We start from the raw sequence: 25,457 nt of genomic DNA on the forward strand, positions 1-25,457 counted from the left end.
GATGGCTAAAGCCAGTGTGTTACCTGCCAACAGCGTCACTTAGTACTTCATGGTTCCTTTGGATTTGTTTACTGATCCGACACCTTATGGATTTGGGTAAATTCTGCGTATGTCGCCACTTCCGTGAAAGTGCTGCATGTTCTAGTTCTTCGGCCCTCATCACTGTCCCCTTTGTGAATACTCTGTGGGCTCTGTCCGGGTCACTGTGGGTGCCTGTAGCAGTGCCTGCCCTCGGGGGAAATCGGGGACTCGCCGGGTGAGTGGGGGATGAAAATGAGAGCGTGGAGCCGTGCCGACCTTCGCGGCGGAGGCGGGGGAACCTGGGCAGGTTTGTCCCGGGGGTGGGGGGGGGTGACCCTCCTCTGGTTGTGATCTCACCTCTACACTTACGCGTTCTAATAACTTACTTCCCTCTTTCCGCTTTGGTCCGAGTTTGCCAGGAGGCAGGCCGTAATGGTTCCTTTTCTCAAAATTTCCAGTTTGAGCCTGACCTTAAGGGTACGGACAACAACTTTGAAGTATATTTTATAAATTTTATATGCGTGTTTGTTTTTGTATAAATAGGTAAATTATACACACATAAGTAAATACATGTGTTGAAAGCGAGCAGGGATTCTTTTGCAGACATTCAAATGGATTTGTGAAGGACCTGGTCTCTGGTCACGAAAAGCTCTTTGGGGTGAGAAATGATCACTGACATTGGAGGCCCAGGCTGGCTGTGAGGAAGGGGTGGGGTGCTGGCCCCTCCCTTTCTTTACAGCTTAAAATTACTCAGAAGGATGGCTCACTTGGGACACAATCATAGTATTTTATCTCCAGAGTCGCAGTCAGACTGGTGGGGCTGCATATTGACACCAAACTTTTCAACGAAGCATGAAACAGAGTCTCAGGAGGGTCGGACGCTGGTGGACCGTTCTGGAAGCAGAGAAGGATGAATCAGCCACACAGGGTTCAGAGGTGGCGGAGGAGATGCTAATCAGAAAATTCGAGCTGGGGTCTCCGTGAATGGGCCCTTTGTAGCAAAGCCAGAACAAACTTTCTCGTGGGTCTCGCTCTAGAGGGAGGATAATGTTTTCTCTGTCCTGAGCCGTACTGGTTATTGTTCGCCTCTGAAGTTTGGTAAGTGGACGATGTGCCACATTCTGAGAAAGGCCAGGGTAGTTTGTGCGTGTGTCTCCACGACAGGCCTGGTTGCAGATGTGTCTGTGCCCCTCGGGGGACAGTCACACGGTGCATCTCTGTGCCCCTCGGCTCTGTCGCCGGGGCTTCTCTCTGCAGCTGCAGACTGTGCTTTCAGCCGCCTGGTGGCCTCCTCCAGGGTGGGTTTCTGGTCACCCTTCAAACTCAGACTGTCCAGGAACAGCCTGGTCACCTTTGCCCCCACCTGTACCTTCTCTTGTCTTTCCCGGCTGTGTTAATGGTGCCACTGTCCTTCTAGTCACCCCGGCTTAAGCGATGGCAATTACCTTACCCCTCCTCCTCCCCACCCTCAATTGCCGGCTGCTCTTTCACGGTCTTAGAAATTCTTTCTCACTGGTACATGCTACATGGGCGAACCTCGAAAATACACCGAGTGAAAGAAGACAGACATGTTGTGTGAATCCATTTATAGGAAGTGTTCAGACAGGTAAATCCACAGACAGAAAGCAGCTTGGTGGTTTTCAGGGACTGGGGGAGGGAGAAAGGAGCCTGGCCGGGGTTTCCTTTGGGGGTGATGACAGTGTTTTGGAACTGGATGGAGGTGATGGTTGCACAGCGTTGTGAATGTACTAAATGCCACTGGATTGTACACTTTAAAATGGTTCATTTTAACCTCTTAAACATTTTGATTTTATCCACGCTTTCACTCATCTCTCAAATGAGTATTTGAGGGCAGACAGTCTGTGGTCACCACATTAAAGGATGCACTACTTCTAGTCATTCCGTTTTCTGTTTTACCTTCTGTATCCCCCAAATCCGACAGTGTTAATGCTTGGCTTAAACAAACAAACTTGCCTTGGGCCGGATTGTCTTAGCCCTTTAGCATGACACAGAGGTCCTTTCCTGCCTGGCCCATCCCTGTCTCCCAGCTGGGGTTCCCACCCCTTGGCAGGAAACCCTGCAGTGAATTACAAGGCAGTTGAGAAGGATGAGAAGACACAGGCCCTCTGGTCCTCTTGAACTGGTAGAGGTGTGTCTTGGAAAAGTCGCTTTCTCCACAGATAGATGAGACGCTTAAAAGAAGGCTGATAGTATTAACGCCTCTGGAATCGTCCCTTCTGGTTAACAGCTTCCTTGCTGGCTGGCTTCCTGTGCTGTTCACGCCCTGTCCATGCACCCAAACCCCCATATACCACTTGTGCAAAGCTCAAAATTTTTTTGCCCTTTTTTTGGGGGTGTATATTTCTTCTAGTACTCTCTCTATGGTAGAATATCTCAAAAGGTTGAAAATAGTTCACCTTAGTTTAGTTCCAACTTCCTGAAGATTGCCCAAGTGCTTTCACTCAACTGTATTTCTTTCGTTCTACTGAAAGGTTTTTTGAGTACATGCTAGACACAAATAATAACTAGCAAGTTAGTTGACACTTGCAAGGGACAGAGGCGTGTTTTAGATCGCTCCTGGGAACTAGGGTTAGTGAATGGAACCACAGGAACCAACTAGCTGTCAGATAGCTCTTGGGGGACATCTTTCATCACCATTCAGGACATGATACTGATTCCCTGGGTTTGGTTGAGACTCCTTTTGTGCCAAGTAAATGATCAGATTTTTTAACTGTTTTTTGAGTGCTTGAGAGGAATTGTATATGCTCCAGTTTTGGGGTGAAGATGTTGAATCCATTAGATTGAAGACTTTAAAACTTGAACTATAACTCGCAGCAGGAACGACATTTTATACCATCACTGAATAAACAAATGGTGGAAGGGTTTCACTAAAATGCTTATTTTTTTGCCGTATAGGATGCGTTCTGATATTTTCAGTTCTATTTTATTTTGATGGTTGTAAGTTTAATCCATTACTAGATTGCCACAATTTGGAAAAAAGAAAAAGTATCAGATCATTTGTTAATTGTGTTGTTCAAATTTTTATATCCTTTATAGTTTTGTTTTGTCTGCTAAATACATCTCTTTAAGATGAAGATGTGTTAAAATCACCCATTAGAATTCTACATTTAAATTTTCTTCTTGTAATCTGTCACTTTGCTTTTTAGATTTTCAATATGAATGCATAAAGATTTAGAACTTTTTTGTGTGATGAGTTGTTGCCTTTATCATTTGCTAATGACCTCTTTATTCTGATACCTTGCTTTTTGCTGTAAGTTCTATTTTTTCTACACCATTATGTTTTAGGTGTATTTCTTCTGAATGAACTATAGCTACCTTTCTAAAAAAAACGGAATCTGGGAATCTTTTTTTTAAACTTGTGAATTTAATCCAGTTACATTTATTGTGGTTATTAATGTGTTTGAATTTATTTCTGTCATTGTATTTTATGCTCTCTATATTCCATGCCTTTTCTTTTTTTAACATCTTTATTGGAGTATAATTTCTTTACAATGATGTGTTAGTTCCTGTTTTATAACAAAGTGAACCAGCTATACATATATCCCCGTATCTCCTCCCTCTTGCATCTCTATCCCACCCTCCATGCCTTTTCTTTGTTTCTTTTTTCTATTTATTTTTTTTAAGATTTTTTGATGACCATTTTTAAAGCCTTTACTGAATTTGTTGCAATATTGCTTCAGTTTCATGTTTTGTTTTTTTGGCCACAAGTCATGTGGGATCTTAGCTCCCCAGCCAGGGATCAAACCCACACATGGTCCCCTGCATAGGACCACTAGACTGCCAGGCAAATCCCTCTATTTTTTAATGTTGATTTCTCTCTGAGTTTTTGTTTTTTTTGTTGTTTTGTTTTGCGGTATGCGGACCTCTCCCGTTGCGGAGCACAGGCTCCGGACGCGCAGGCTCAGCGGCCATGGCTCACGGGCCCAGCCGCTCCGCAGCATGTGGGATCTTCCCGAACCGGGGCACGAACCTGTGTCCCCTGCATTGGCAGGTGGACTCTCAACTGCTGCGTGACCAGGGAAGCCCCCTCTCTGAGTTTTTAATTCCTGTGTTCTCTCTCTTGGTTAGGAAGTTATACATTCTATTACTATTATTTTAATGATCACTCTTACGTGTTTAACATGCATGTTTCTCAATGTCTAAAACTAATCACTATCTATATTCTTTTCCTGAATAATACAAGCATCTTAGAAAGCTTCAACTCCAACTCCTTTCATACTATTGTTACCCAGTATTTCAGTTTCATCTTTTTAAAATCATCTCCCCACCTAAGCTGACTAATTTCATAGCTGATTCTTATTTAGATTCATTTGCACATTTTCCAGTCTGTTATCATTGCTTCTTGAGTGTTGCTCCTTCCTTCTGAGTTCAGTTTCCTTCTTGCTGATCTATTAATAGATCTTTTAGTGGTTTATTTCAGTAAATGATATTGTCTAAAATACTTTTATTTCATACTCAGTCTTGAAAGATATTTAGTTGGGCATAGAATTCTAACACTTTGAAGATAGTATTTTTATTATCTTTTGGCCCTATGTTGCTTATCAAGAGGTCTGCTGTTAGGTAATTCTCATTTTTGTAGATAATCTGTCTTTACTTCCTGGTTACTTTTAAGCTTTTCTCTGCGTGTTTGGTATTCTGTAGTTTGAATCAAATGTATCTAGATTTATTTTTATTTTACTCAACACTCATTGCCAATCTGAGTTTTTGTCTTTCATAAACTGAAAAATTCTCACTCTTTGAATAATCTTCTGTAGTGAAACTATCTCTTTGAATCATGTTTCTTCCCCATCCTCTGTATTTCTTCTAGAATTCCTGTTAGTCTTATGTGGGCCTTATGTTGGCCATTCTTATTCCATCTACCATCTCACTTACCTGTTTTTTGGGGTTTTTTTAAGATATTTTTATCTCTCTGTGCTACATTCTGGGTAATTTCTTGTCCAAGTTACTAATTCCCTTCTTTACAGTTTTATTCATCCACTAACTTTTCATTTCTAGAAGTTTTCAAAAGTTGCTTGTTCTATTTTCATAGTTTCTTCTTTCTTCATCATCTCATAGTTCTTGCTTTAAATCTTTAAACATTTTAAAGTCAGTCTTTTTCAGTTCTGTTGAGTTCTTGGTGTTACTAAGCCTTCAGTTTGTCTGATCTGGTGACTCTTACAGTGGATTTTATTACAAGTCCTTCTTAGTAGGAATTCCATGAAGTTTGTCGAAATGTCCTCCTAGGGAGCTTTTGTGTTGGTCTTTTCTGGAGGCCTTGGTGGTATCATTGGTCCAAATACAGTCCTTAATTTTTGGCTTGTGGAGTTGTGTACCAAATGGGTGTCAGTTGGACATTGAACTTGTATAGGCCTAGGGTATTTTCATATTTCAAAGGAGATTTTTTTCCACCACCCAGTGTCCTGAGCAGAAGCTTACTCTCCCCTCCTCGAGTGATTTTTAGTTTACTTTCAGTGGGGGTGCATCTCTGCAATGGGTTGCCTTGGTGCATTGATCGAAGCCTCTTCTTACACCCCTGGCCTATTTCTGGTAACTCCCCCCATCCCCTCCTGCCCCCCTTAACACATACCCTTGTGCTCATGGCTTCCAATCCCTTAGGCACTGCGGACACTAGGGAATTTTCCTTCTTTGTGTGTGTGAGTTCAGCTGTGTATAAACTTTTGCTCGTTACATTTTCTCTAACATTCCTAGCTGTTTACTGGGAGTGGGGCTCACGATAGCTCCCTGTGCCGCGTTGCCAAAACAGGATGTGACCGTTCTTGGGCCCCAGAGTAACCCTATGTGTACTGTCTCCTGACCCAGCACTTCATCCCTGCCTCCTTCTGTGGCTCCCCGACCCCCCGTGACCTCAGAGCCTTTCCTTTTCATGGCTTCTCCACGTTGTGCCTCCTCCTCACTGTCTTCTCTTGGGGTGGCTGCTGTGGCCTGAATGTCTGTGTTGCCTCCAGGTTCATGTTAAATCCTAATCCCCAATTAGATGCTATGAGGAGGTGGAGCCTGTGGGAGGTGATTAGGTCATGAGGGCGGAGCCTCTCCCACTTCACAAGAATTAGTGTCCCCCTAAGAGGGACCCCATACAAGCACCGTCATTCCATCCATCACGTGAGGACACACTGGGACCTGGCCGTCTATGAACCAGGAAGCGGGTCCTCACCAGACAAGGAATCTGCCAGCATCTTGATCTCAGATTTCTCAGCCTCCAGGACTGTGGGAAATCATGTCCGTTCTTTTTTTTTTTTTTTTTAACCAAAGTGTGTTTATTGGGATGGTTTCCCATCCATCTTGATTCCAGGGGCTTTTAGTGCTGCTTCCGTCTGAAAGCACCCTTCTGTAAGCCTTGCTTTTCCTCCTGTGGGCTGGCAGAGGACGGTAGAGCAGCCAACACACAAAACTACTGTTTGTGCCTGGCTAGAGACGGTGGTCATTGTATAGCATCCTGGGCATTTCACATCCATGAAATAGGAATTGGGGCTCTGCATCAGCCGCTTCTTCTTGTGTTTCCTCTTCTCTTCTGGAGAGGGATGAAGGAGATCCTTTGCGAGAGGCGTGTTCTCGTGGGGAGGTCATCACCGTCGGAAGAGGTGAGGTCTGTTCTTTAAGCCCCCCAGTCTCTGGTATTTTGTCAGAGCAGCCTGAATGGATTAAGACAGTCTTTCTACTTTTTTCTCAGCCAGTGGGTGAGGACATTTTTCTGTGTGTCATTATATTCAAGCTCTCAGGTGTCCATAATGTCTGGAAACAAAGGTGTACAAACATAGTAAAGGGTTTTATTGCTGTCATGCTACACTTTAATAGCACTGTCTGTGATTTCAGAGTTTATGGTCCCCCTTGTAAGAAAAAGATGTGTGTGAGTCAGTTGGTGTGAAGCATGTATGGGCAGAGTCCTCATGCCTGGGCGCCTCCCGGACCCTGACTAGGTTGTCATCGGCCGCCGCGGAGTCGCTCAGGCCTCGGCCCTGGCCGAGGCCGTGACTAGTGGACAGAAGGACGGGCAGGCCAGGTGGATGAGGCAGCCGTCCTATGTGGGAGCCTGGCGGGCTCTGTGGGCGCCTCAGGGAACACGCAGCACCTGCTCTATTTTGCTGACCTGAGTTTGGAGGGAGGGTGGCAAGCTAGAGAGCAGGATGGGGAGAGCAATCCGGTGTCCTGAGTGGTCTCAGTTATGTGCCTGCTAACTTAATAACGAGGTGACATGGGATGGAGTGGAAGCAGGAAGAACTGGAGGTGTCTGGTTAAGTCCTTTTCCCAAACGCTGAAGCATGAGTCTGGGGTGTGTGTGTGCGTGTGCATGCAGCGTCAACACAGGAATCTGGAGGGAAACGGCCTTTGTGTGTCCTGCCCACACCCCGAGGGCAGGGGTACGATTGGACTAGAGCCCCATCAACCAAGGGAATGACCCCCAAGGCCGGGCGATGCAGAGCTCAGGGGCCTGGAGGGTGAGGAACAGGGCAGGAAGCACAGGAGGCCTTGGCAGGGACAGCTTTAAATGCTTCAGCCATGGGGCTTCCCTGGTGGCGCAGTGGTGAAGAATCCAACTGCCAGTGCAGGGGACACGGGTTCGAGCCCTGGTCCGGGAAGATCCCACATGCCGTGGAGCAGCTAAGCCTGTGCGCCACAACTACTGAGCCCGCGAGCCACAACTACTGAGCCCACGTGCCTACAGCCCGTGCTCTGCAACAGGAGAAGCCACCACAAGAAGCCCACGCACTGCAACGAAGAGTAGCCCCCGCTCACCACAACTAGACAAAGCCCGCGCGCAGCTACAAAGACCCAACACAGCCAAAAAAACTTAAAAATAAAATGTTTTAGCTGTAAATGGCACAGTCTTGCTGTCTGGGAAGAAAGGGTGTGTGTGCAGTTAAACAACCGTAAACAGCACTAATGGCTGATTCACTTGTTGGAAGGGATGGGCCTGTCGAGGCCTGTGCTGAGCCCAGAACCCGGCCCTGGAGCCATATCTTGGGGAAGTCAAGGTGGAATCATATCAAGGTTTTCAACGAGACTAGTGAAGGCCGGGCGGCCCCGTCACCGCGGGTCCTGGCCAGGCTGGGACTTACGCACGCCTCTGACCCAGCAACCGTCCCCTCTCCTCTGTCCTCCAGACCTTGGCTCAAGCCCCACCTCCTCCTTTGCTGTGAACTTGGAAGGAGGAGGCTGGTGGGCAGGTGGGCACTGGAGGGGTGGACGGGAGCTCTGTGCAGCCGCCTGGACGGGGGGCCACTGGGGAAGCTGCCGGAGGAGGAGTGGGTCCAGGAGGAAGGGCATCCGCTGCTTGCTCTGACCCACTAATGCTGCTCTATAAAATTAATTTCTACTTTGGAAGTGTTCATTAAGCTGCTGCTTTCATCTCTACTGAGAAAATTCTAGGAAGAAGGAGGGCAGAGTGAGAGTGAGCACAGAGTGAGCACAGGCCCTCAGAGTGAGCACAGGCCCTCTCAGCCCACCTCACCCCTGCTCCCCCCGGACTGTACCTGGAGTCCCACCTCCACTTAGTGAGATGCAGCCCATCCTTTAAGATTCTCCCAGAAATGACACCTCCTTCTTGAAGCCTTCCCCAGCACTCTTTTTCTGAACTCTTTCATGAGGCCCTTGCAGATTCTCATGCAGTTGTAAGAAATAATACAGAAAGGTCCCATGTACCCTTTACCCTGTTTCCCCCAAGTTTTTGTTTGTTTTGGTTTTTCGGCCGCACTGCAGGGCGTGCAGGATCTTAGTTCCCTAACCAGGGATTGAACCTATGCCCCCTTTGTATGATCGAACTCATGCGAAGCGCAGAGTCTTAACCACTGGACCGCCAAGGAAGTCCCTTCCCCAAGTTTTATTAGGTAACGTAAAACTCTGGTATGATCTCACAACTAGGATATCACATTGGTTCAGTCAAGCTACAGAATGGTCCCATCACCACAGGAATTCCTCACGTTGATCTTCTATGGCCGCACCTGCTTCCCTCCTGTCCTAGCTCCCATCCTGCACCCCTGGCACCCACTGCTGTGGTCTCTGTTTCTATAATTGTGTCATTTCAAGAATATGACAAGTGGAGTCACACTGTGTAACCTTTGGGGACTGGCTTTTTTCACTCAGCGGCATTCTCTGGAGATTTGCCCAGGTTGTGGACACATCTGTGGTCTGTGCTTTTTTTTTTAATTAAACTTTTTTAAAATTTATTTTTCACTGCGTCGGGTCTTTATTGCTGTGTGCGGGCTTTAGTCGTGGTGAGCAGGGTCTAGTCTTCATTGCGGTGCGTGGGCTTCTCACTGCGGTGGCTTCTTTTGTTGTGGAGCACAGGCTCTAGGTGCGCAGGCTCAGCAGTTGTGGCGCACGGGCTTAGTTGCTCCGCAGCATGTGGAATCCTCCCAGACTAGGGCTCAAACCCGTGTGCCCTGCATTGGCAGGCAGATTCTTAACCACTGTGCCACCAGGGAAGTCCCCTTTTTTAAAAAAATTTATTTTTGGTTGCATTGGATCTTCGTTGCTGCGTGTGGGCTTTCTCTAGTTGCGACAAGCGAGGGCTACTCTTTGTTGCAGTGCGCGGGCTTCTCATTGTGGTGGCTTCTCTTGTTGTGGAGCACAGACCCTAGGCGTGGGGGCTTCAGTAGTTGCAGCACACGGGCTCAGTAGTTGTGGCTCGCAGGCTCGGTAGTTGTGGTGCACAGGCTTAGTTGCTCCGCGGCATGTGGGATCTTTCCGGACCAGGGCTTAAACCTGTGTCCCCTGCGTTGGCAGGCGGATTCTTAAGCACTGCTCTACCAGGGAAGTCCAGTGCCTTTTTATAGCTAAGGAGTGGTCCACGGTGACCATGCACCACAGGGGGCTTAACCAGTCTGGTTGAAGGACATCTGGGTCGTTTCCAGGTTAGGGCTGTTATGAATTATAAAGTTGCCGTGAACGTCTGTGTGCAGGTTTTTGTGGGACCATCAGCCTTCATTTCTCTGGGATAAATGCTCAGTCCCTGGGTCACATGGTAGTTGCATTTTTTTTTTTTTTTAAGCAAGTGCCCAACTATATTCTAGAGTGGCTGCAGCAGTTAATGTTCTCACCAGGCATGTGCAAGTGCTCCATTGCTCTGCGTCCTCACTGGCATTTGCTGTTGTCACTTCATTTTGGCCATTCTGATAGGTGATATCTCTTTGTGGTTTTAATGTGCGTCTCCCTAGTGGCTAATGATGTTGGATAACTTTTCAGGCCATATTTGCCATCTGTATGTCCTCTTTGGCATCTTCATGTCTTTTGCCCATTTTCTAATTAGATTGCTTATTTTACTGTTGTGTGGTTTTTTTTTTAAAACTGCTGAGTTTGGGGAGTTCTTCTAGATACTTGGTCAGATAAATGGTTTACAAGTATTTTCTACCGCTCTGCAGTTTGTCTTCCATCCTTTCAGCAGGGTCTTCCCCAGGGCAAATGTTTAATTTTGATGAAGTTCAATTTATAAATATTTCCTTTTATGGTATCAATTCTCAGAGCTCTGCCTAGACCTAGATTCTGAATATTTTCTCCTGTGTTTTTTTGGGGGTGGGGTTAAGTTTTACAGTTTTACGTTTTACATTTCAATCCATGGTGTCCGTTTTGAGTTCATTTTTGTATAAGGCGTGAGTCTCAGGTCAAGGTTCATTTTTTGCCTGTGGGCCTCCAGTTCTGGCACCATTTCTTGAAAAGGCTGTCTTGGCTCCATTGAGTACCTTTGTCAGAAATCAGGGGACGTATGTGTGTAGGTCTATTTCTGGGTGCAGTTCTGCTCTGTTGATCTCTGCCCACACAGCTTCGATTACTCAGCTGTATAAATCTCGAAAGTGCTTCCTTGGTAGATGTCTACTCCAGCCTGCAGTTTGAGGGTCTCACAGGATCCCTCAGTGGCATTTCGGATCTCCCATCTCTGACTTATCGGGTATATACGTGTGTCTGCACGTCCTTGCCCTTGTCAAGCACTCAGTAAATATTTGTTGAATGAGTGAAGGTTTTGTCATCTTTATCTTGAGAAAGAGCTATAACATTATCTTAAAATCTCTTGGCGGGGAATTTCTGACTCTGTAAGTGATCGCCTCAGGACAGTTCATACAGACCTGAGATTCCAGGTGAGGTCAAGTATGAATATTTTGATGATGACTGAGTGCCATCAGATCGCCCTGTTTTGTTAGCTCTGAGGTTCAGGGGGTCCCTCGCTGGGGTCGTGCCACACCCGGTTATCCCTGTGAGAGGGCAGCCTCCTCTCTGCCTGTTACCTGTATCACTGTGGGCGCCCAGGTGGCCTTTCAGGCAGAAGCAGCGATGCTGTGTGAGCGGCCATCAGCTTCAGGCCACACTCACTCCCCCCTGAGATGTAAGACCCAGCCCTTCCTCTGCCCTCAGCATGGTCTGTCCTGGCACGTGGGAATCTTTTATACTGTGGAGGGCGGCTGTCAGCCTGTCATCTGCTGTTAAAATAAGGAGCTTGTGAATTTCAGTGACACAGACACCGTTCATGTGGCTTTTCTTAAAAAATAATTAAACTGTAGCCAGAGGGACTTCCCTGGCGGTCCAGTGGGTAAGACTCTGCGCTTCCACTGCAGGGGGCACAGGCTCCACACCCTGGTGGGGGAGCTAAGATCCCTCATGCTGCACAGCACGGCCAAAAAATATATATATATGTAGCCATAGCACGTATTTCTGGATAATTTAAACTCCGCTAGACGGTTAACCGCATCCAGTTTGTAATGCGGGAATAAATAACACTTCTCTTTTCAAAATATACATTTGATGCTGGAGGGGGTGGTCTGTCAAATGTATACACTGTACGTGGTGTTAGTGACGTCGTATGATTTGGATAACTTTTATCCTCAAACGCAGAATCAAGAGTCCGAGAAATAGAAATGCTTAGAAGATGCTGCCTGGTATGACTGTTTCCCGACTACACTGTCTTGGCATTTCTCTGACTCACGTGAGAACCATCAGACATTGAGTGGTATGATCATGGGCCAAAGAAGCTGTTTTCATTTTTCTCCTTCAGTCGTCAGAAATTATTCAGCATTGAAAAGACGCCAAGCTGTATATATAGTTACGCATCTGTGCAGAACGTCTTGCTGTTGAGCAGCTGATTGCCAGCATTTGAATCCCTGACATAAGGATGAGCCTGGGAGAAATGAGAGAGAGACCTTGAGCCTCCAGGGTGCTTCGCCTTGGGCTGGTCAGTTCCTGTGCTGAGAGAAGGCTTGTGTGGGAGGCTTGGTTCTCATTGTCCCCCAGCGTCACAGATGTTCTTTTTGGTGACCCACAGCAGGTTGACTGGGACAAGGCAATGTCTATTCATCAGATGGTTGGTGTTTGAGCGTAGATGTTCTTCAGCTTTGGACGCTGGGAGCCCAGGCAAAGCTGTATTTACTCTCCAAGCCCAGACTTGTGTGGATGATTTAACCCTGAACAGTTGGAGTAGCCTCTTGGTGGCGGTTTGCCCGTCTCACGCAGCTTCCCCTCTTCCGGCTGGAGGTCTCACCATAGTCTGAGCAGGGCTGGGAGCCGGAGGGGGCTGTTTGGGGGAAACCAGGGGTGAGATACGGCGGCACCGGCTACCGTTTCCATACCCCCCGCCCCAGGACTATTGGTCAAGGCGCTGGGAGCGGGGGAGGGGACTGCGAAGAGGCTTGTGGATGTTCCGTCACCTGTGCTTATTCCCGGGGATTAGCAATAATGTTTTTCATGAGTGAAACAAAGTCTGAAAAATCCTCCCTTATTTTTGTGGCTCCTAGCAAATAGGACAGTTCAAAGATGATGTAATTTTATGCAACAAGTGCCTGTCTGTCTGGGTCTAATGCGTGTGTTTAAAACACTCTTAATGATCGAGAGCTTTACACGCTCCTCCTGGAGGAGTCGTAGGAACTTCTCTGGGTGAAATGAGATGCCTTCCTTCTGGCCAACTGAGTCCATGGTTGGGCCGCTCGCTTCCTTTTCAACTTTGAAGTGTCGCTGGGAGTTTCTTGTTGTTTCCAAGGGTTCTCTTGTGTAGGGTTTGGGTTTGGATTTATTTTTAAACCAGGTAACTCACAGGGTCACTAAGTGACGCGGCCCAGGTGTCGCATAACCCTCACATTGTCGTATAACATTGCACATTGGGATTGCACGACGAATCCCTGCTGAGACATCGCTCAGAGATGGTTTCTCAGCCTCGGCTCTGCGGGTGTTTTGGGCTGGATAACTCTTTGCCGCGGGAGGCCACTCTGTGCCCTGTAGGATGCGTAACAGCATCTCTGGCCTCCACCCACTGGATGCCAGTAACAACCCTCCGTTTGTGCCAGTGTCTATGGGCAAAGCCAAGTGTCCCTGGGGAGGGAGGGGCCCCAAGTTACCCCCAGTTGAGCACCACCGGCTGGGAGAGAGAGACCACGTGCACAGTCTGGCCCGACACCTCTCCCCCAGCTCCCCTGGAGCTTCGGAGGGAAGCATCCCTGCAACCAGATGGGCGTGGGGTGCTGTCCACGTGCCCCTGGCCTTGACAGCGGAGTCGTGTTCTTCCTCTCGAGGGAGGGATGGTTTGACATGATTGTGAGGGGCTGCATAGGCTGTTCTGGTACCTTCGGAAGGCTTCTCATCTCCCTCCTCGCCCTGTATGGGCGGAGACACACACACACACACCACACACCACACACCACACACCACACACACACACACACACACCGCCGAGCCTCCCCAGTGACGTCTGAGCTCGGCTAATTATTAGATTTTCCCGGGGGCAGGCTGGTGACAGGATGTGCAGAAAGCAGACACTGCTCGTTCGCCTTTGCTCTCAACCTCTTGACAAACATCTTCAGAGGTGCCCTTTGAAATGGGAAGGTGGGAGGGTAGACGTTCGGGTCTTTCTTTGCAGGAGGATTAGAGACCAGCAGTGCTCAGAGCAGGGAATAAGGTGTGCTCCCCGCTCCTCGGCTTTTATTAGGAGGTGAAAGGGGTCTTGTAAACCCGTGCCGAGGACGAGCCCTTGAGCCCTGTGACACTCGCCCCAGCTGCCTGATAGAAGAATCCCTGGGGAGGTTACAAACCCAGATGCCAGGCTACGCCCTGGCCAGTTGCGTCAGAGCATCTGGGGGCGGGACCCAGGCATCTGAGGGGTTGGGTGTGTTCTGTTTGTTTCTCAGGCAGCTGTGTTTTGTAAAACTTCCCGGTGCTTTTAGATCAGCTGCCATCACTGCCCTGGGAGGATGTTGTGTCTGGAGCATCTCTGTAATTGTAGCTAAATAGTTGCCACCTAGGAGTGGAGCTGTGGGTGGGTGAGATTAACGAAGGGTGAAAGAAGAGTTTGCAGGACAGGCGTTTGGGGAAGAGGAGGCCTTGGAGTGACCTCTTTCCATCGAAGCAGAGGCCCAGACGACGGGCGGCAGCGTGTAACTGCCCTCGGGCGTGAGTCGGTGCCCAGCCTCAAGTTGTGTGTTTATGACCACGGCAGTCGTAAAGGGCCATGACCATGGGGCTTCCTGGCCGCTAATTATAGTTTTCCTAACGCACATCACAGGCCTGATTCCGGCCTGATCATGACAGTGGAATTCATCTCTCTCAGGTTCGTTGGAACCTGCCACTCGTCAAATTTGCTCTGCCCCTTTAGTTGTCTTTTTTCTCTTCTGTCCTTTCCCTCTTTGGCTCATCTGCAGCGTGCACACTTCTAGCTGTTGTGGATTGTGTTGTTTGTGTGTGACTCTGGTTCTCCAGGTGACAGCGGGACAGGAACCCGCATTAGGGGGCAGGGTGGCTGTGTGGTCAGTCTCTCCTGTCCTCCTGGTAGCCTCTGAGCCTCTCATGGGGACTTTGAAACCACCCACCCGAGCACTGGGACTTTGTTTCATTCAACTGAACACATTGTCAGTAAAAGGACACTCTTGGGACTTCCCTGGTGGTCCAGCGTGCTTTCACTACAAGGGGTGCGGGTCTGATCCCTGGCTGGGGAACTAAGATCCCACATGCCTCATGGCGAGGCCAAAAATTTTCTTCTTAATTTTTGAAAAGGGAATAAAAGGACACTCTTGAATTTAATGTATATAAAAATATGACTTTTACACTAAACAAATGGGACTCAGTAGGGAAAACGTAAAATAGTTGATGTCTCCCCACAATTGCCTCATTCTAATTTATCTTATGAGTCTAGTCCTTCCCTGCTTCTTAAATGAAATCTAGATCCATAATTTCTATGGTCACTCTTGAATAATACATAGCCGTCTGTTCACTTTTAACTCCCCCAAATAGTCTCATTTCTGTAATTAAAATAATGATTCTTTTATAATGGTCAAACTCAAGGCCATGATATGTCCCACCAGTGGGCCCCTCTGACCAGTGGCTTGGCTTTCTTGTCTCTTGTTTTTGGGGCCATTTCAGCAGAATAAAGTGAATTTGGTTTGGGAAAGTGTTTGCTACTTTATTATTGGGTGCATAACAATTCATGATTATCATAACTTGGTAGGTGGTTCTCCTGTTATTAAATGCATTGTCTCTGTTAGTGCTTTTGCCTTGGATTCCAACGTGTCTGATGCTGCTCTCAGTATCACATTGTACCAATATTGCTACATCGGCTTTCTTTGCAGTATTGTTTGCTGGTATAATTTTTTTACTTTTTTGTTTTCAACTTTTCTGTGTCATGTTTTAAGCAGTTTAAGGCTGAGTGTGTGTGAGAGGTAATCCACGTTTATCTTAATAAGTGAGTTTGTTCCATTTAGAGTTACTGTGATTGCACTTAGAGTTGGACTTGTTCTGCTATGTTATTTACTCTTCCTGCCACCATGTTTTTTTTTTTCTTCTTTTTGTAACCTTCCTGCATTCCATCAAAAATACAGGGCTTGTTTTTTTTCTCTCTCTGTTGGTTTAGAATTTATATCTCTCTTCTTTGCAAATTTTAACAGACATACTTAAAAGGGTATTTACCATTCTCCTGAAGGACACAAACTCCCTCTGACACTGTGACTTGCTGAAAATAATTGAGTGTCAAATCCCTGCTACCCCATTTTAAGGTCCATTTTATTTTAATTGTAAGTACTTATGCTGATTCACCTTTTACATCTAAATTTACCAACTTTGGTTACCATTTTCTTTCCAGGTTCTGTTACTTCTTGCTGGGATGCATTTAGGGTTATTTCAGTAAGCATAAGTAGGAGATAATCTCTGCACAGAGGCCCCTGTCTATCTAAAAAATACTCTCAAATGGTAATTTAATTGGGTAGAGAATTTTAGGTTAACAGTTGTTCTCCTCAGCACTTCTAAAGATACAATTCCATTACTTTTTGATACCTGTTGCTGTTGTAGTAACTGTCAGCCTAATTGTTGTTCTTTGCTGGTAATCTGACTTTCCCTCTGGTTCCTTTTAAGTTTTTCTTGTTACCACTGCAGTTTCACATGCAGTGATTCATCTTGATGTGGATTTCTTTTTTTTTTTGTAACTTTTATTTTAGTTTTAATGAGATATAATTGACATGCAGCACTGTATAAGTTTAAGGTGTACAGCATAATGATTTGACATATTTTTTTTTACAAGAGAACAAATCCACAGTTTTATCTACTTTTCAATAAGTTTAAATCCTTGAAGGGTACAGCATCACACGGATTCTGTGTCCAGTGGCGTTAGCAGGAAGGTTGCTTCCAAATTTGGCACAAACCATGCCACTGTTTCCATGAGTGCGAGTTATCTTTCCCCAGATTACTCTGGTTTTAGATTTTCCACCAGGAGTTACTGTGTTGTTCTTTGCTTTGTACATATAAGCACATCTCTTGCCTAGATAGAAATCAGTTTCATCTCGAGCATATACACCATCAATTTTCAGGAGAGCTGTGTGCTCCCTCTGGTTCCATAGACCCTGCTTATAGTCAGCAAAAATGGCCTTGGACCACAGCCTTCCAGACATATTTGTCATTTTAGAACTCCTGTTCCCAGCAGGCTGGAGCACCCATTCTTGGAGGTCAGGGGACCAGCACCGTCAGTCCCATATCTCCTCCATTCTGTCTTCCCTGTTGCTGGATTCCATAGAAATCATGAGCTGGTGGAGCCTCGGGGCCACACCAGTGCCTCGTTGAGGCATATAGCCGAGCCTCCCCCACTTGTTTGCCCCCGGAGTTTCATATATCATTAAATGATTATCACAGTAAGTTTAGTAAGCACGCATCACCTCATATAAATACAAAATTAAAGAAATCAGGAAAAAATTTTTTCTTCCGATGAGAACTCTTAGGATTTACTCAGAACAGATGTCCTATATGTGGATTTCCTCTTATTTATCCACCTTGGGACTTGCAATGTGTTCTCATTTCTTATTGATTGTGGTGGCCCAGCCTGTCTAGCGCAGGGTATGTTTGCTGATGTCTGGGTCCCATTGCCCGGCAGTGTCTGGCAGGCATAGCTGACGACGCAGAGACTGGTAGCAGAAGGTCTCAGTCGGAGCTTCTGGAAGTGAAGATCTGTTTCCCCGAAATACAGGCTCTCTGAGGCAGCCACCGTGTAAATCTTACTGGAGTGCATTGGTCTAAAAGAATAAATATATTTCAATTTTCTTATTTCACCTCTAATGCTCTTCATGAAATAACAGTTTTAGTCAGTTTCATAGTCAACAGCATTTCCCTCCAAAAACGTTTTGCCTTGTCTCCCTTTCCATACTGGAGGACTTTCCTTTCTGTCTGTAGCTATTCACTGGAGCCGCCACCGCCATCCAACTAAAAAGCTTAGGAACCCTCTGCTCTGAGCTTACTAGTGCAGTTTTTGTTGTTGTTGTTTGTTTTGCGGTACGCGGGCCTCTTACTGCAGTGGCCTCTCCCGTTGCGGAGCACAGGCTCCGGACGCGCAGGCTCAGCGGCCATGGCTCACGGGCCCAGCCGCTCTGCAGCACGTGGGATCCTCCCGGACCAGGGCACGAACCTGTGTCCCCTGCATCGGCAGGCGGACTCCCAACCACTGCGCCACCAGGGAAGCCCCCACTAGTGCAGTTTTTAAACGATAATTTTATGCATTGACCATTTGCTGGAGCACAATATTGTCATTCTAGCTAAGTTACTCTATATACTAATAAGTGTTTGCATTTATGGGTCTTACAGATGTATTTTTGTCCCCAGTTTAAAGTAGGAAACTCAGAGTGAGCGAGTAGGCGATTTTGGTTTTCTCTTGCAAAGTTATTTTTTTATAGGTGCTCTTTTTAATTTATTTTTTGATTGAAGTATAGTTGATTTACAGTGTTGTGTTAGTTTCAGGTGTACAGCAAAATGATTCAGTTATATATGTATATATACGCATATGTGTATGTATATATATGTATATTCTTTTTCAGATTGTTTCCCATTATAGGTTATTTAAAAATAATGCATATAGTTCCCTGTGCTATACAGTAGGTCCTTGTTGGTTATCTATTTTATATATAGTAGTGTGTATCAGTTAATCCCAAACTCCTAATTTATCCCTCCCAGTCCTTTCCCCTTTGGTAACCATGAGTTTGTTTTCTATGTGTGTGGGTCTCTTTCTGTTTTGTATATATATTCATTTGTATCTTTTTTTTAGATTCCGCATATAAGCAATATCATATGATATTTGTCTTTGCCTGGCTTACTTCACTTAGTATAATGTCTAGGTCCATCCATGTTACTGGAAATGGCATTGTTTTAGTCTTTTTTATGACTGAGTAATATTCCATTGTATGTATGTATACACACACACACACACACACACAGAGCACATCTTCTTTATCCATTCATCTGTTGATGGACATTTAGGCTGCTTCCATGTCCTGGCTATTGCAAATAGTGCTGCAGTGAACATTGGGGTGCAGGTATCTTTTCAAATTACAGTTTTCTCTGGGTATATGCCCAGGAGTGGGATTGCTGGATCATATGGTAGCTCTATTTTAGTTTTTTAAGGAACCTTCTTACTGTTCTTACTGTTCTCCATAGTGGCTGCACCAATTTGCATTCCCACCAATGGTGTAGGAGGGTTCCCTTTTCTCCACACCCTCTCCAGCATTTATTATCTGTAGACTTTTTGATGATGGCCATTCTGACCGGTGTGGGGTGGTACCTCATTGTAGTTTTGATTTGCATTTCTCTAATAAGTAGCAGTGTTGAGCATCTTTTCATGTACCTTTTGGCCATCTCTGTGTCTTCTTTGGAGAAATGTCTATTTAGGTCTTCTGCCCGCTTTTTGATTGGGTTGTTTTTTTTGATATTGAGCTGTATGAGCTGTTTTTATATTTTGGAGATTAATCCCTTGTTGGTTGCATCATTTGCAAATATTTTCTCCCATTCTGTAGGTTGTCTTTTCATTTTCTTTATGGTCTCCTTTGCTGTGCAAAAGCTTTTAAGCTTAATTAGGTCCCATTTGTTTATTTCTGTTTTTATTTCCGCTATTCTCGGAGGCAGATCCAAAAAGATGTTGCTGTGATTTATGTCAAAAAGTGTTCTGTCTTCCTCTAGGAGTTGTATAGCAGCCAGTCTTACATTTAGGTCTTTAATCCATCTTGAGTTTATTTTGTGTATGGTGTTAGGGAGTGTTCTATTTTCTTTCTTTTACATACAGCTGTCCAGTTTTCCCAGCACTATAGGTACTCTTAATGCAAAGCCCCGTGGGTTGATAGCATGATTTTTGAGGAGCTAGTCTTTAATATTTGGAGACAAGTTGGCCAGTAAACACACATAATTAGAAAACTGCCTTGGGAGATTTGGGAAATCTAGCGGACCATTTGCAGAGAATGAAGGCATGGTGTTTCTTTTGCTTTTGGAACGGAAACTAGAGCTGCCTCTTGTGAGCTTGCCCCGCAACACCGCGCCCCCGAACACATTCTGCCCAAGAGCTGCCTTTTCAAGTCAGGTTGGACTGACCTGGTCCGTGGATGAGTAGCACACGGCGCTTTGAGAGTTGGGAGGGAAGCTCACCGACTCCTTCTTGGCCAACTTCTACCCTGCCTGGCTCTAGCCGCTACAGCGTATCCACAGACCAGGCTCCACGGAGCGAGAAATCACAGAAGAAGACCTCAGCACCAGGGGCTGTGTTGGAAGGGGGGCCAGTTAACTCGTGGAAGACACCGCAGAAGCCTGGAACTGGTGGCTTTCAGTGCTTGTCATGCGCATCTGAGAAAACATCCCTGAAATGTGGGAGCTAAGGGGTGGCAGAGGGGTGCTGCCAGGAGGCAGGTTCCCCGGCAGGACTGGGGTGTGTGCACAGTAGGGGAGAGGCAGTGACCGAGGGCTGCCTGCCAGGAGCATGAACGTGCCTTCCTGTAGAAATCCCTCTGCGTATCTGTGGCGTCTGTAAGAGAGCCTACGCTGCCTGGGATGTTTCTTCCCTTGTTATTAAGGATGCGTGTTCCAGAGATGCACGCCAGCATCTGTCAGAGAGGTCAGAGTAATTCAAGAACGGACGAGAGCATTATTTATCTTGGTGAAGTCTGGTCAGGGAGGGCTGTGTGCACGTGGATGTGCTGGACGGAGGGTCGCCCCCGACGGCTGTGATTGTAAAGAGGAGCGGGGAGTGACGTAGCTTGTCTCTGGGTTATTAAAACAACCATCTCCTTGGAAAACAACTGAGCGTCTCCTGGAGCCTGTTCTGCTGAGCGAGTTTGGAGGCGAATGTGTCCTAGTAATTAGTTAGTAAAGAAATAGTTGTATGTTGCTCTTTTACTCACTCACCTCCATCTGGCTTGTTTTTTCCATTAACGAAAGTCCAGTCTTTAGAGCTCTCTTACTGCGTTCAGGGAAGCGGAAACCTGCTCAACTCTGAGAAATCCTTAACAAATAAGATAATGGCCATTTCGAGATAGTGCTTCATGCTTGGGTTTATTTGCACCTTTCAGCCCCTGTGAGGGGAACTGTTTCATCACCCCCATGGGACAGATGCCCTCGAGCCCAAGGAGATGAAGGTGTGTAACCTAAGACAGTTCCTTGCGAGAACCTTGTGGCTTGCTCGGGGCAGGGACTGTAGCTGTCGTTGTGTCCTGAGTGCCAAGGTGGTGCCTGGGCCAGAAGTTGCTCTGATACTTGGTCAGTGAAGTTAAAAATGGAGCATCAAGTGCCAACCGAGTGGTCTCCTCACCGCACGCCTCATGCGGGAGGATACTTGCTTTTGGCGAACATTTCGAAGTGGGATGAGTGGAAGGTTGAAGGGTCTTGGGATTTTTGTTGTGAAACCTCGGTCAGGTCTGCAAAAATGATATGGGTGCTGACGGCAAACTGCACAACCGAGAAAAGCCTGCGGGATGGGAAATGTGAGTGGAATAACAGCTAAATAGAAAACTGCAGGAGACGAGAGGAGGGGGCACGATGCACCCACCGGCGAGGAAGGGCGTGAGGGAAGTAAGCAGAAACTCGCACATCGGTTAGCGGTGCCGTAAATTGCAATGCGGTTGCTGCCGGGAGTTCATTTCTCTGTGCTCATCACATCAGGTTAATGGAGAGTTAAATGGCTCTTGAAACAGGCCGGCTGGAGGAGCTGGGAGCTGGGTCCTGTGTCCCGGGGCCTGGCCACGCTCTGCAGGGGAGGCTCCCTCGCCCGTGCTCCGAGCTGCTTCCATTGCTGCCTGTCCGGCTCCCCCCTGGGGGGCTGCAGCAGAAGTAAGTCACTCGCTGGCTAAAATGAAGGTTTTTTAGGACTTTGTTCTTTCCTGGAGACTCTAGGAGAGCATCCGTTTCCTTGCCCTTTCCAGCCTCCAGGCACATTCTCATTTCTGGGCTCAAACCCTCTTCCTCCACCTTCAGATCCAGCAATGGCAGGATTCTCTCTCCTGCTTCCATTTCCAAGGACCCTGATGACATGGAGCCCACTGGGATAACTCAGGAGAAGGTCAGCTGATCAGCAGCTGTAATTACCCTTTGGCATATGGCATCATGCAGTCGCAGGTTCCGTGGATTAAGGAAGCGGGCCTTTTGGGGAGGAGGGAATTGTTCTGCCTTCCGCAGCAGGGAAACAAGTTTAAAGCTGGTGAGGCTACAGCTCAGTTTATTCCTTCCTGCAATTGCATAGTTGGGAAATTGAGGCCTGGGGCGTAACATTTATTATGCACCACTGGGTATTAAATGCTTCCAATGCTTGTCTAATTTTCACGACCACCCTTTGAAGTGGGCATTTTTATGTTCCCACTTTAATGCTAAGAAAACCAAGGCTCACAGCTGACAAGCCTGCCCTCTGTCAGCCTGCCCTGTGTCGCAGAGCCGGTACGTGGCAGAGCTGAGAATCTCACACCTCCAGGTGTGAGAGGGCCCAGCCCATCCATACCCTTCCTACCACCTACCACATGCTGGGTGGGTGTAGCTCCCTAACAGATCCCCGGTTTCCTGCCTGGTGTTCTTTTTCCGTTATACCATTCTGCCAGCTCACATTTTCCTCCAGTGATGGAGCAATAATACATTTTCCAGAAGTTCCTTTTTCAAGGAAGATTGCAGTATCATTGGTATTTCAAGCCTTTTCAACTTTTGTCACTCCTGATTGCCTTCTCTAAGGGGCACCATGTTTTTCTCATCCCCTCGGAGCATGATTTTTTATTGTGTTGATAAATTGCCCAGTTCAAACACATCAGAAGATTTACGTGGAAATTCTAAGATGAAAACTTCACCTGGTCCCCATTCCTCTCCCTACCTCCTGCTGTTTCTTGGGACTGAATCCTGGATTTCTTTTATTGTCTTTGGCACATTCCTTCTGTCTGTTTTGTTTCTTCTGTCTTTTTTTTTTTTTTAACAAGCTTGGATACTTTAAAAAAGAATGTATGAACTCCGATGTGTGTATGACCCATTTGAACCCTGGTGTAATATCTGTCAGGTTCTGTGAAAAGCTACAGCAGCCCCTTTGTCCAAGACCACGGCCCTCACATACTGTTTTCTGTTCCTTTTCATCTTTGTAAGGCTCTGGGCTGGGCTGCACTGAAAATCGGAAGAGTCCCTCATTCCACCACCCAGCCCCATAGGTTCCCTTGTTCTGACGCCTGTGCAGGGCGCAGAACAGGGCAGCCAACCCACAGAAGTTGTCCAGCCATGGTCTTTGGTCTCCACTAATCCCATGATCCACAAGGGGATAAGAGCTGGGGAGAGGTCTGGACTGCTCACAAAGGATTAGAGGGACAAAATCACCTCCTAATATGTGAGAGGGTTTGAGATTTGGAGCGTCTCAGTCGTAAACTAAACTCGTTCTCTTTTGCAAACACTGTTTTTAAAAAACATTACAAACTATATTATACAGAAAAATAATGTATTTAAAATATGTATACATATATGTATATATACATTATATATATTACATATAATATATGTAAAATTTAAAGAAGAAAGTAAAAAGAATACTCATCTTAGACAGTAGAATGTTGCCAGTTTGTTTGACCATCCATGTAAGATAATCTGTCACCCTCAGGTCAACATTATCTTGAATTCTAATTTTCCTTCCTTTTCTTTATAGTTTGCCAACTGTTTGTATCCCAAAGAAGTATATTGTTTATTTCTTCTAATTTTTATTTTATATTGGAGTAGAGTTGATTAACAATGTTGTATTAGTTTCAGGTGTACAGCAGTGATTCAGTTATACATGCACATGTATCTATTCTTTTTCAAATTCTTTTCCCATTTAGGTTACTACAGAATATTGAGCAGAGTTCCCTGTGCTATACAGTAGGTCCTTCTTGGTTATCTATTTGAAATAAAGCAGTGTGTATATGTCAATCCCAAACTCCCAATTTATCCCTCCACCCCACCTTTCCCCTCTGGTAACCATAAGTTTGTTTTCTAACTCTGTGAGTCTATTTCTGTTTTGTAACTAAGTTCATTTGTATCATTTTTTTAAGATTCTGCACATAAGCGATGTCATATGATATTTGTCTTTCTCTGTTTGACTTACTTAGTATGATGATCTCTAGGTCCTTCTATGTTGCTGCAAATGGCATTATTTTATTCTTATCGCTGAGTAGTATTCCATCGTATGTATGTACCACATCCTCTTTATCCATTCCTCTGTTGATGGAGATTTAAGTTGCTTCCATGTCTTGGTTACTGTAATAAATAGTGGTGCAATGAACACTGGGGTGCATGTATCTTTTTGAATTATGGTTTTCTCCAGATATATGCCCAGGAGTGGGATTGCGGGATCATATTGTAGTCCTATTTTTAGTTTTTTAAGGAACCTCTCTACTGTTTTCCATAGTGGTTGTATCAATTTACATTCCTACCAGCAGTGTAGGGTTCCCTTTTCTCCACACCCACTCCAGCATTTACTGTTTGTAGACTTTTTGATGGCTATTCTGACTGGTGTGAGGTGATATCTCATTGTAGTTTTGATTTGCATTTCTCTAATAATTAGCGATATTGAGCATCGTGTTGCGATGTTGGCATTTTCACGTGCCTCTTGGCCACCTGTATGTCTTTGGAGAAATGTCTGTTTAGGTCTTCTGCCCATTTTTTGATTGGGTTTTCTTTTGATGTTGAGCTGCATGAGTTCGTAAATTTTGGAGACTAATCCCTTGTCAGTCACGTCGTTTGCAAACATGTTCTCCCATTCTAAGTGTTGTCTTTTCGTTTTGTTCATGGTTTTCTTTGTTGTGCAAAAGCTTTTAATTTTTTGTTTGTTTTGTTTGTTTTTTGCGGTACATGGGCCTCTCACTGTTGTGGCCTCTCCCGTTGCTGAGCACAGGCTCCGGACGTGCAGGCTCAGTGACCATGGCTCATGGGCCCAGCCGCTCCACAGCACGTGGGATCTTCCTGGACCAGGGCACGAACCCGTGTCCCCTGCATCGGCAGGCGGACTCCCAACCACTGCGCCACCAGGGAAGCCCAATCATATGATTTTTATTCTTCAGTTTGTTGATGTGGTGTATCACACTGATTGATTTGCAGGTATTGAAAAATCCGCGCATCCCTGGGATAAATCCCACTTGATCGTGGTGTTTGATCCTTTTAATGTGCTGCTGGATTCCATTTGCTAGTATTATGTTGAGGATTTTTGCGTCTATGTTCATCACTGATATTGGCCTGTAATTTTCTTTTTTTTGTGGTATCTTTGTTTTTGGTATCAGGGTGATGGTGGCCTCATAGAATGAGTTTGCGAGCGTTCCTTCCTCTGCAATTTTTTGGTATAGTTTCAGAAGGATAGGTGTTAACTCTTCTCTAAATGTTTGGTAGAATTTGCCTGTGAAGCCATCTGGTTCTGGACTTCTGTTGGTTGGGAGTTTGTTTTTCTTTTTACCCTTTTGGGAAATTTGATATTCTAACCTAGGTAACTCCAAATTAAAAAATGCCAGCTTTTTCATAAATTTTTGTACAGTTCCACTTGCAGTTACATATAAACTTAGATATTAGTGATATTTTTAAAAATAAAAGGGAAGGCTTTTGCCAACTTTTAAAAAAATGTTTATTTTCTTACTAGTCATACATTTTATACACATCAGTGTATATATGTCAATCCCAATCTCCCCATTCATCCCACCCCCACCCCCACCCCCCCACCGCTTTCCCCTTGGTGTTCATACGTTCAT

At 45.8% G+C, this 25,457-nt stretch overlaps 2 protein-coding genes and 1 pseudogene across 6 annotated transcripts in view; 1 reads left to right on the top strand and 2 right to left on the bottom strand.

Annotated features, from left to right (window-relative positions):
- MTCL1 (microtubule crosslinking factor 1) overlaps nt 1–25,457 on the top strand; it is a 123,285-nt gene that overhangs the window by 16,602 nt on the left and 81,226 nt on the right. The window lies entirely within an intron of this gene.
- LOC307197465 (small ribosomal subunit protein eS27-like) lies at nt 5,981–11,808 on the bottom strand (annotated as a pseudogene). The gene has a single exon. The product of its transcript is annotated as a small ribosomal subunit protein eS27-like (transcript).
- Nucleotides 15,058–17,531, bottom strand: LOC307197342 (large ribosomal subunit protein eL33-like). The gene has a single exon (XM_079943125.1). It carries the CDS (start codon nt 16,890–16,892, stop codon nt 16,554–16,556), a length of 339 nt encoding a protein of 112 aa, XP_079799251.1. The 5' UTR covers nt 16,893–17,531; the 3' UTR covers nt 15,058–16,553.

This window comes from Stenella coeruleoalba (genome assembly GCF_951394435.1).
Source record: "Stenella coeruleoalba genome assembly, chromosome: 14".
Lineage (NCBI taxonomy): Eukaryota > Metazoa > Chordata > Mammalia > Artiodactyla > Delphinidae > Stenella > Stenella coeruleoalba.